This window comes from Papilio polytes, unplaced genomic scaffold, assembly GCF_000836215.1.
Source record: "Papilio polytes unplaced genomic scaffold, Ppol_1.0 DF822067.1, whole genome shotgun sequence".
Taxonomy (NCBI): Eukaryota; Metazoa; Arthropoda; class Insecta; order Lepidoptera; family Papilionidae; genus Papilio; species Papilio polytes.
This window is the reverse complement of record NW_013527137.1, coordinates 1038791-1050094: the sequence shown is the minus strand read 5'-3', so window position 1 is coordinate 1050094 and position 11304 is coordinate 1038791. Positions and strand designations below refer to the sequence as shown.

General features: G+C 33.7%; 1 protein-coding gene across 2 annotated transcripts in view; it reads right to left on the bottom strand.

Annotated features, from left to right (window-relative positions):
* Positions 1-10926, bottom strand: part of LOC106107414 (multiple inositol polyphosphate phosphatase 1-like) — a 16204-nt gene extending 5278 nt beyond the window's left edge. The window contains exons 1-8 of one of the 2 annotated variants that reach the window (XM_013288260.1): positions 10765-10926; positions 10325-10502; positions 5885-6030; positions 4413-4586; positions 3245-3364; positions 2589-2687; positions 1563-1691; positions 491-641 (exon numbers count right to left, since the gene is read on the bottom strand). In XM_013288260.1, the coding sequence (XP_013143714.1) occupies positions 491-641; positions 1563-1691; positions 2589-2687; positions 3245-3364; positions 4413-4586; positions 5885-6030; positions 10325-10484 (979 nt within the window). In that variant the 5' untranslated portion in view covers positions 10485-10502; positions 10765-10926. Of the gene's footprint in view, positions 1-490; positions 642-1562; positions 1692-2588; positions 2688-3244; positions 3365-4412; positions 4587-5884; positions 6031-10324; positions 10503-10634; positions 10705-10764 lie in introns of those variants that run through there. The other variant, XM_013288262.1, reaches the window with a different exon arrangement.
* Positions 10927-11304: the final 378 nt, after the last annotated feature.

Here is an 11304-nt window from a genome sequence, read left to right as displayed (position 1 = left end):
CTAAGTATATAACGCATCTTCATAAGCAATGCTGTATGTTTTCTCGGCACATAATATCGGTTTTATTGTTATGTAAAACCGTCATATTTTGACCAATTAACAGCACGAGTGAATGTGGACATTTTTGTAATTTCGAAATTCGATTAAAAATAGCACAGTTATAGTTTTGTTTTGTTTTCAACATGGGAGAATTTCGAAGGAAGTTGGGAATTTTTTGCTTACTGGCAACTCTAAGAACTAGCAGGCGCTCTTCTGGTAATTTCAAAAAAGTGCTTCAAGGCAAGGGATATAAAATGTTTGACACTTTTTGGGCAAAAATCTAAAAAAAAAGAAACTAAGAGAGTGTTAGTCTCCCTTAGTGTACATTTAGCAATAATTCTATCATCCCTGAGTTGATTAATCAACGATTTAGATCGGCAGTATTACTAATAAATTAAATGTTTTTTCTTTGATTAACAATAGCAATAGTTATTGTAAGTTTTTTGCTCACCATGTTCCACGTGATTCTTCAAAAAGTCCATCATGTCTTTAACCGTGGTGCAGCCCATTTTCTCATTCAACGAGTTTCCGTATCCATACTTATAATATGTTTCCAAATCTTCCGCGTATTCAATCCTTTTTAAATCATCTTTGGTGAAAACCTATAGTTATATTACATTAGTTGTCCATAGTTTTAAAAAAATAAATACAATTTGCTCAATGTTTTTTTTTTAATTTCAAATAACAATTTCCATTAAATAATAAGATTTTCAGTTAATAATATCTACATCTTACTAATGCGAAAGTTTTGATGGATGGATGTTTGTTGTTTGTTACTTAAACTGCTGTACCGGTCTTTATGAAATTTGTCACAGATATAGAAGACAATCTGGAGGAACACATAAGCTACTTTTTTATTTTTTTACACACCACGCAGACGGAGTCGCGGGCGACTGTTAGTATATCATGAATTCATCTAACATAAAAAAAAACATCTGTTGATATCTCCAAAACTGAACGGATTTTGATGAAATTTAGCTTTTTTTTATAACATAAGATGGCAAACGAACAAGCGGCCACCTGAATCCGCCAAAATGGCGAAGCGACCGCTGCCCATAGACATCCGCAATTGCAGATGCGTTGCCTACCCTTATCCGACAGAGGAGGAGATGCACATAAAGAGGATATTTGCCCTTCCTATGCATCTCCTCCTCCGTCAAGCTTGTGTGTAGATAGTCTGGAAGATAGCATAGGCTAATTGTTATTCTGTGCAGGTATTATCAAAAATCTAGAAAAACGATCTGTGCCATGATAGATACGACACCTGTCTAACCAAAAGAATATCTTAGAGTCCCCAGTAGTCCAGCAGACCCCAGAAGTATCACTCGAAGCCTATCTATAGATTTATCTCATTATTATAGTCATTATGTGGTAAAGTTGTGGATGGCGCATCTAATCAAAACTTCTGAATTGTATTATATCATTTTTTTTCTTGTGCTATTTTTTCCCCAATAAATAAAAACCGTGGAATTATTATTAAAAGTATCGATTGTTTACAAATTGATTGATTTTGATGTACTCACAGCGCACCAAGGCGAGATGTGAGCGACATCCCACGCCTTGTTGTATCGGCACATTTGGTACATGGAGGTGATGACGTCACGATGTACGTCATAGTTGAAGCCAAGACGCTTCGATATGTTGCTTATCATCTGTCACGTCATCGATTGAAATACTTTTAAAATTGTTATAAGTGTAGAGACACCTTTGACTGAACTGTCGCACAACTGTGCGATTGTCTATAGTTTGGTAGCCTCCAACTACAAATCGAGTAGTGTGCACCTCCATATAAGCTCAAAGGAATCAAAGCGACTAAACAGTTGTGCGATAGTTTAGTTTCAGGTGTTCGCGCGCTCTTATTACACTAATTCTTATGCCTACTACACACGCTTAGTTTATCTGAACAGTCCGATTTCAACTTCGATCCGACTGTTCAGGTAAATCTGTCAGATAAAACTGAGATTCTTACTTATATTATAAATGTGAAAGTTTAGATGGATGTTTGTTAGAGTTTGCAGCCTAAACGGCTGAAGGGATTACAATGAAATTAGTACAATTATATTTTTTCCTAGTTCTATTTTTGTATTGGTTAAGTAATGGACGATTGAAAAACATGAATAGAAAAATAATTCATGAAAGTCGAACCGAGCGGTATTTTACAAGACACTTGAATACTGTGTCTATTTTGATCTGAGATACAGTGACCGAGTTAAAAAAAAGTTAATTATAAGAATACTGTAATGAGAGATATTTTTTTAATTCGGATAATTGAAAAGAATTCAAAAAGAAACCAAGCGATCAAGTCATGGTCTGTCGATGTTAATTTACTTTTTTGTATTTACACACAGAATTAATCTTACTAATATAAAAGAGAAAGTTTGGATGTATGGATGTTTGTTAGAGTTTTTAGCATAAATTACTGAATAGATCTCGATGAAATTTGGAGATATAGAGGATAGAGGAGAGTCTGGTAAAACACATATTGTTATTTCTTAATTCAACGCGGACGTAATCGCGGGCGAAAGCTAGTTATACTTTGTGAAACTCACCTCTCTGTATTCTTGTTTGGATTCGAATGTACCTTTTTGTGTTAAAGTATTGTTATTTTCTCTTACTTCATTAATCCATGTTGGACAGAATTTGTATGGCTGCAATACAAATATATCAATTGCAATTTTATAATAGCTCACTAAAATCTCCACTCAGGGGCTCGGAGCCTACCCTAAGGGGGTATGCTATAGTCAACGCTGGTCCTCTGAGTGTTGAATTTACATATATTTGGATTTCTTTTAAGATCTGTACAGGTATTACGATATTTTATTTTTCCGTAAGAACGTTAGGTAAATGTACATACGAAATTCAAAAGCAAACACATTGGTATATAGGGATTCGAACTCAGGACCTGTAATTCAAGTATTTAACCGCTGAACCACTGACGTCCAATTTTAAAAACAGAAACAAAATAAAAAACAGTTTAGTACATTAATTTCTAAGTAATTATCTTACTTCTAACTAATATTATAAAAGCGAAAGTTGAGATGGATGTTTGTTAGAATTTGTAGCCTAAATTGCTGAACAGATTTCGATGAAATTTGGTACAGATGTAGAAGATAGTCTGGAAGAACACATAGGCTACTCACTTTTTTGTTAATTCCACGCAGACGAAGTCGCGGGCAAAAGCTAGTTAGTTATAAATGATACTTACTCGTAATATTTTTTCATCATTTTGTTTGGGCACGTCATTACCTCCGGACTGAGATTTAAACAAGCCTTCAGTGAAAGCTCTGAAACTGGTGCTCGAACGGAGATCGTCGGCGTATTTAAACTGAAATATTAAACTTACGTATTACATTATTATACATTTCAAATTAAAACATCATCATTACCAGCTCCTTACATGATAAGTCCCCACAGAGGGGCTCAGAGCCTATCTTAAGTAAGGGGTGACTAGGACATAGTCGACCACGCTGGCCCAATGCGGGTTGGTTGACTTCACACATATCTTTGAATTTCTTCGCCGATATGTCCAGTATGACGATGTTTTCCTTCACCGTAAGAACGTCGGGTAAATTATGTACATATGAAAATTCGAAAAATCGAAAAACACATTGGTCCAAGGCGGGATTCGAATCCAAAACCTGAAGATATTTGCTTAAACCCATTGGTTTAACCACCGACGCTCGTATCTTAAAGCATAGTACGTTATGAATTTTATTAGAGCATAGAAATATTTAAGGCTTTGATTTAAAACTTTTCAAACCTAACGTGTGTGACTTGCATTATCATCGAAAAGATTAATGTAATCCAATTGCATTACTTATTTATCCAATCATAGTAAATAATACGTAATCCAGCAACTACCAACTAAGGCATCTTACACGTGATGTAAACGAACCAAACATAGAAACTTGTCTATAACACTTTTGATTGATACAAACGTAACATACGGTCCTATCGATCTATGTTATAAGGAGAAAAGATTTGTATTTTTATATGCATTGTAATAAGTCAAAAATTACTCGACCGATTTTAAAAGTTCTGTCACTATAAAAAAGCTACGTCAAAGGTGAGTAATATAAGCTATAGTTTTTATTATTTTTTTTTATTTCATGCAGACAAAGTTGCGATCAACGGGTATATCTTTAATAATAAAAATGTAATTTAATTTGGGGAGAGAGCAAAAAAATGTTAGTTACATCCCTATAAATATATCACAAAAACTAACTAAGTATATTTAAAAACACAAAATATTGTATAGAAGTTATTATACATGTCGATAGCTCGGTACATCGTTCAAGTCAATCAGAGTATAGTGCGCGGTCGGAACTCTGCAACGCTACTTGAGCTGACAAGATATATGAAAAGACGTATACCAGATAATCTTGTGGGTTGTCAGTGAGAAGTCCAGGGTACTTGTGCTTCCAGGCCTGTGCGAGCTGCTGCGTGGAGATGTACCCATCGCTGGTGAGGTCGCCCGCGAGCGCTGGATCACCGGGAGACCATGACCAACGTTCTAACAGGTTCAAATCCGATGAACAGATGCGTTGCTGGAAATCACGTCAGAAATTAGCTTAGACGTGACTTTTTATTAAGATGCATGTATGGCTTAATATGTAGTCTCCAAAAAAATAAAAAACTTGTTTTTTTAATGAAGACTGATAGCAATGTTTTATTAAAACCTTAGTTTTAATTAACACGCTCACTGTAACAGGCTGATATCGGCCTGACGCATTACTTAGACTGGTGCGGACGAAGAAATCTATGTCCGTATCGCTATTGCGAAACAATTATCTCAGATGTATACATTTCATAAAATGTATATGTTTCCACAAGTTTATAGCAATTTATTTTATCCTAGTGTTGGTGGGTCTAGAAAGACCTGCCACGCACTGGCGGGAATATCATGGGGGGCTCATTTTGGCCCGCCGCCGCACCATGAAAAATTATGATTTTATTTGTCGCAGTAAACGTGTTAAGGTGGTTATTTTCTATACGACGGCATTTAATAAAGAAAAAGCTAAAATATTCTGTTATATGCATAACGATGTTTTTTTCTAAAAGTCGTTCTTGGTACTCATGACTCAGGTTTAATACGCCATACGATTAGCATTATACATTTACATCTGTTTAAATATAAGTTATTCGAACATACAATAACCTGGTACTATTATTCCAATCGGGTTTTCTTATCATAAAGGTAAAGCACATTGCTTTAATCATTTTATAATTAAACACGAGTGGAATCGAGGGAGAAACCTAGTACCAAATATTTAAGGTTAAAGTGAGTTATTTTATGGAGTTGCAGTATATTTAAATAAGACCCTTTTTTAAGTATTTTGAATGTTTCGCATGTCGCATTTAATTACGTGTACATAATGTAATATATTCCTTAGAAACATGCACGGAAGCTCAGGGTTTCCGACCAAGGTCTTTGCATGCGAAATACGTGTTTTGATTGCATATAAACTTCCTTTGTACCAAGGACACGATACACGATGCACGATGCACTAGACATTGTAAACGTTTAAATAAGTAATTAAAATTTCATTGCCATCATTCAAAATGATTGTTATATGACTTGTATCTTATGATTTTTCTATGCTAAATTTACCATCTTGTCTTTACTAATGTTATAAAGAGGAAAGATTTGTATTATTGTATGTATTGAAATAACTCAAAAGCTACTGGGCAGATTTTAAATATCATTTAACCATTAAAGAGCTACCTTATCAGTAACATAGGCTATATTCATTAATTTCACGCGGACAAAGTCGCGAGCAACAGCTAGTCTTTTATAATATACACATTAGACATACACACACTTTTAGAATTACTTGTTACTTACGTTAGTATTCCTAAAGTTGCCATTTCTGTAGTTAGTAAGGATATTATTTCTGAGATCGGTGAGTGCTTGTAGACCAGCGGTTTCGTTCGCCTCAGGGTTGTTCGAGCCGTGCCGACTCAGCAACCAAATCGCGACCGGTTGACAACCTGATAACAAATACAAGTTAAAAAAAATAAATAAAAAACCCTTTATTCCATGCGATTTGAAGTTTACAAAAAATTAAATGTAACATTGTTTATTATAGATTACATTGGAAAAATGAATTCGATCATACAAAGTTAAACAAGTTAAATATAAAAAAAACAAGCTGTTCCTGTGCGACTTCATTCGCATGAAATTATAAGAATTGTTTTATTGATTACATTTGTCAAATTCAATTGCAAATGTCAAGATGACAGACATGACATGATGACAAAGTATGGCAAGAAAGCATTCTTGATGTTGGCGGCAACTTATGGTCTCTTTCCCACATTAGAGTTTTTATCCAAAATATTTACCCCCTAAGTTTAATGGCGTGAAAATATATAGCCTAAAGCGTGACGTAAGTGTAGGGCTTTTTATTAAAAAAAGAACTATCCAAAAATGTTCTGTGATTGCTGACGTCTTAGGCAACAAAGAAGTGTGTATTTACGCTTTATTATAATAGTATAGATAACACTAGTTTCTATTATTTATTTTTAATATAGATAAACGTATTTATTTTATTTTTTATGGTTGAATCAAAATGTGTATCATGTGGTATTCGAACCTACAACAATTATAAGATTCTTTGGCAAACAGAGTTTTAGTATCTGATAGAGCGGCCGCACACCTTTGACACACACAACTGTTATGCGATTGTCAATTGTTTCAAAGAAATTTCAACTATTCGAGTAGTTTTCGAACCTCCATATAAACCGATAGGAGTCAAAGCACGACAAAACAGTTGTGCGATAGTTTAATCTAAGGTGTACGCGCTCGTAAAATTATAATTTTATAGCACGGAAGCATGAGTAACGATTTAAGATGTTTCAATCTTAATTAACACTTTCTTAAATCAAGTACTTTACGATAAACTATGAATCACACGGATACGATCTCTATCGATGTAAATAAGTGCAAATGGTACTAAGGTCATGAGCATTAATAAGGCCCTATTCATTGTCTGAGGTCATCGTTTAACACCTGATGTTAGTGCACTAGTGTAGTAACTAGTATATTAAATATTAAGCAACCAACAATCCTAGTTGGTATTTCTGTTTTCAATGACATCATTGAAATCGTCATAAAGATTGTTCTTTAAAGATGGTTTATAATATGAACGTAGACTATCCGATATCCAGAAAATTTTAATATTATTATTGTTATTGCGTGAAAACCCACGGTTATTAGTAATTTATGTGAATACTTTCGCCCGCGACTTCGTCCTCGTGGCATTAAAAAAACAAAAGCATGTAGCTTATATGTCCTTGCTGGTTATGTTCTATATCTATTTCAAATTCCATCAAGATCCATTCAGCAGTTTAGGCTGTAAACTCTAACAAACAATCATCTATCCATCAACACTTTCGCATTATAACAATTAAGGGCATGTCTCACCAAATTTAAAATTGTCTGATAATCCAACGTGTAAAACATATGATGGAAATATCGGAATTTGTTCCCTTATCTGACAGTGACGTCATTTTTAAGCTATCTGTGCTTCTATCAGCCAGCGGTGGGGCAGGCCTTAAGTAAGATTGCAAGTAAAACATCAAACGAAGCATGAGCAGTATATGCAGCCCCTATGCAGGGTGCCTGTGCGGGGTTGGTCAAGTGAACGCTTGAGCATTTAGGTCAGCTTTTTCCAAGGCAATGAAGTGATTATAACACTTCAGTGATCATATCGATTTAGTTGACCCCATTACATATAAGACCTATAAAATCTGTAATTTAAATGCAGTTAGTCATTAGCAATTGCTTAGGGTACATCTCGTATTAATTCTACGTTGAATAACTCTCTTAGTGACTATCGTCTGTGAGTACGGTAGTACTAAGATGTATCAAACATCAAATTTTCACGCGGCCCCGCAGTCTCCTTGTCATCCACCCATTGGCATGGCATATCAAACTGCATTATTGGGCTCTCGTCTCAATGCCTCGCTCAACTTCCTTCCCCCTTCCATTCACTCCCTCTACATGGTCTAGGTGGAATAGTGGTCAAGCGCTGGTTTACACATGATAAAAAAAAATATTTTATTATTGGACATGTCTGCAGCAGAAATTGCTATTAAAATTATAGAATGAGAAGACATTAAATGCAATTTGAACAACGGTTAAAACTTATGAAGTAATAAAATTGCGCGATTTACAGTTACTTGACAACAACGCTGTTGAGCAAATTATTGTTTGATTTAACCGTGGGTTTTCCTTGCCATAATAAAGAAACATGGCCATCCCATTTCTCTAAGAGAACAGAGATATCATAAATGGAAATTATAGAATCCTTTGCGTACATTAAATCTAGCTTATAACGTATGGGAATGGTTCTTATATCTATACTATAAGTTAACAGGAAAGATTTGTATTTTTGTATGTATTGTAATAACTCATAAACTACTGGGCCTATTTTAAATTCTTTCACCGTTATAAAGGTAATTAATCTGTGAGTAACAAAAATCTTTTTATTATATTTTAAGTTCACGCGGGCGAAATCGCGAGCAACAGCAAGTATAGTAGAACCTCGATAAGTTAAAGTCCAAGGGAAACACAAAATATTTTAAGTTATAGAGGTTTTAAGGTTACAAGGGTCTATGTTATAGAGGTTTTGGCCTCTAATGGGAAGGAGACATATTATTTTTTGAAGTTATAGAGGTTTTTATGTTACCGAGGTTCTTCTGTACTATATATCACGATTCATAAAATGTAGTATAAAACACATAAATCATAAAACGCGTACAAATGATATCGCGAATGTTCCATTGAATGATTCAACTCCCACTATTGTTTTAATGTAGTGCATTTTTATGGTGTACTGTATTAGTATTAGCTTTCCATTTTAACAATGGAATATCTAGTGAATCCTTTTATAGACTAACTTTGAATGTATTGTGATCATTCTCACGGGTTAACGGCCAAATATTGAAACCGACCTTTAATACTTCGCTTCTTAAACACTTACAATCTGATAGACATCAAAATTAGTAAAGAATTTGGGTCATCAAGTCTGTTACACATAAGTTGTTCTGACGATGGAGGAGACGTATAGGAAGAGGAATTTCTTTATTTACCTTCCTTCGTCTATGGTCAGCGGTCACTTTGTCATTTTGGCGGATTCAAATAGGTGTCTGCTTATATTATAAAAAAATTGGCGTTTCAGTATTCGGCCGTGTCTTGCAGCAGGATCATGTTTTTAATAGCTAGTATATATAAATGAATATGTACATCCTTAGAGTGAATATACCTACCATTCTTATATTACCACTTAAAGATATTAAATCTACAAATGATTGTGGATTGTGTTTGTGGTCAACCAGTGGCCTAGTATTGTAGTATGCGATAACCAAGTTTTATTACTAAGTAATGACTTAAAACTAAGTGCTGATTTCCACAGGTTGTAAGTACCTTATTAGCTTATTGTGAAAGCTGGTTTGAACTCTTAGTCGGAGTTAAAGCTTTGTATTCATAAACGTAATATTTATTTTAATGTTTTCTCATTAAGAAACCATATTTTAAAACCGTAATATAATGGTAGGACAGAATAACGTACCGTAAATTCTGTCACGTTCATATTATAAGTCAAAGGCACACCGTTGGTTTACAATCGTATAAATTAGTTGTATTGGACAGTTGTTCAAAACATTAGGTAAGTTTTAACAATTTAAAGACGTTTTAAAGTAATTATTAACAATTGTGCTGATTTTAAAAAAGGAAGTAGTTGTAAATCGACACGTGCAAATGAGCTACAACAAAAGTATGTAAACCGGAATGTGGTTATGTTTTGAGACGACATTAAGTCGTAATAAAAGGTCTAGACTAGGTTATACATGTTAATAAATATACATTCATACTTTATACCAATATTATAAAGAGAAAAGATTTGTTTTTATTGGATTTTTTTTTATTGAAATAACTCAAAAAGTATATTGCCGATTTCAAAAATTATTTCACCAATAAAAAGCTGCGTTATCAGTGGGTTACACAGACTATATTTTTCGTTATTTTTTAATTTCACGCGGGCGAAGTCGCGAGCTAGTTAGTTATATATTCTAGACAAAACATAATAATTACTTTATGTAGTTTTTTAATAATAATAATATATTTATTGTAAAGTGTGTAAAGTTAAATAGGTCCGATCTTGATTTACATTTTTACGATATACTATAAAACACCTTTAAGTGTTGTAAATAAAAAGAAGAAATTAAGTTTCCTTAAGTGACATTATTCAGGAGGAAAAGTAATAAAGGAATAGAGAATACTTACCAGGAATGTCTTGAATCCTAGTTGATGGAAATATTTTATTCGCGAAAATATAAGATGTTTTAGTACCGAAGAGTAGATAAGGGTCTTCTTCACCAGATAAACATATTTCTTGGCCTCTTACGAAGGTCAACAATGATAGACAGATCACCGTCCAAATCATTTTCACTGATTTGAAAAACTGCAGCAAAAAAAAAAATTGTAATGTCTCTTTATATGTAATTGAAAAGAAACTTTAAAAATAACTAAGTATCTACTCAACAATTTTTTTACGATATTTTAAAATAAATATTAAACAAGACAACACACTCACACACGAAACGAGTTGATTCTACCATTAAATAAGTCACACAAAAATTTAACTAAACTATAAATACAATTTGAGTTTTGATGTAAAATACAATAATTAAAACAATAAAAAAGTTATTTATTTAAGTTTGTACCTTTACGCGGGAAAATACAGGATAGTTATTCGTGAAAGTTATCTATGGCAAAATGGCGGGGAACGCGACTTCTTCCGCCCGCTATGGGAAACATACTGGCTGGTTGTTGATTGGTAAAATGTAAACCGGCTGCCATGGAAAAATGAGGTGAACATAGCGCAAGCAAAAACGACGTCAACAAAGTGTTACGATGCCTTTTAAGTTAAATATGTTTACGAAAAGTTACAAATGAACTTCTGGGTACTATTTAATACGAAATTTAACGACAAAAACACTCAAAATACAATGCTGGGTTTAAAGTGTTATGAACACATATTACATATATTTTTATTGGATTTAAAATATATACGTTCACATTTCTTAAACTAATACGTCAAAAAGAGACTGCTTCAACAATTTTTTAAATTTTAGGTTAGAATTTTTCTTGTCTTATTAAAGTAAGTGTAGCATGCTGAATAAAACATTATTTCACATAAATTATACGTATTTACAACAGGTTTGAATACATCCGGCCAGTTTGAATTGTGACCTTCTGTCATA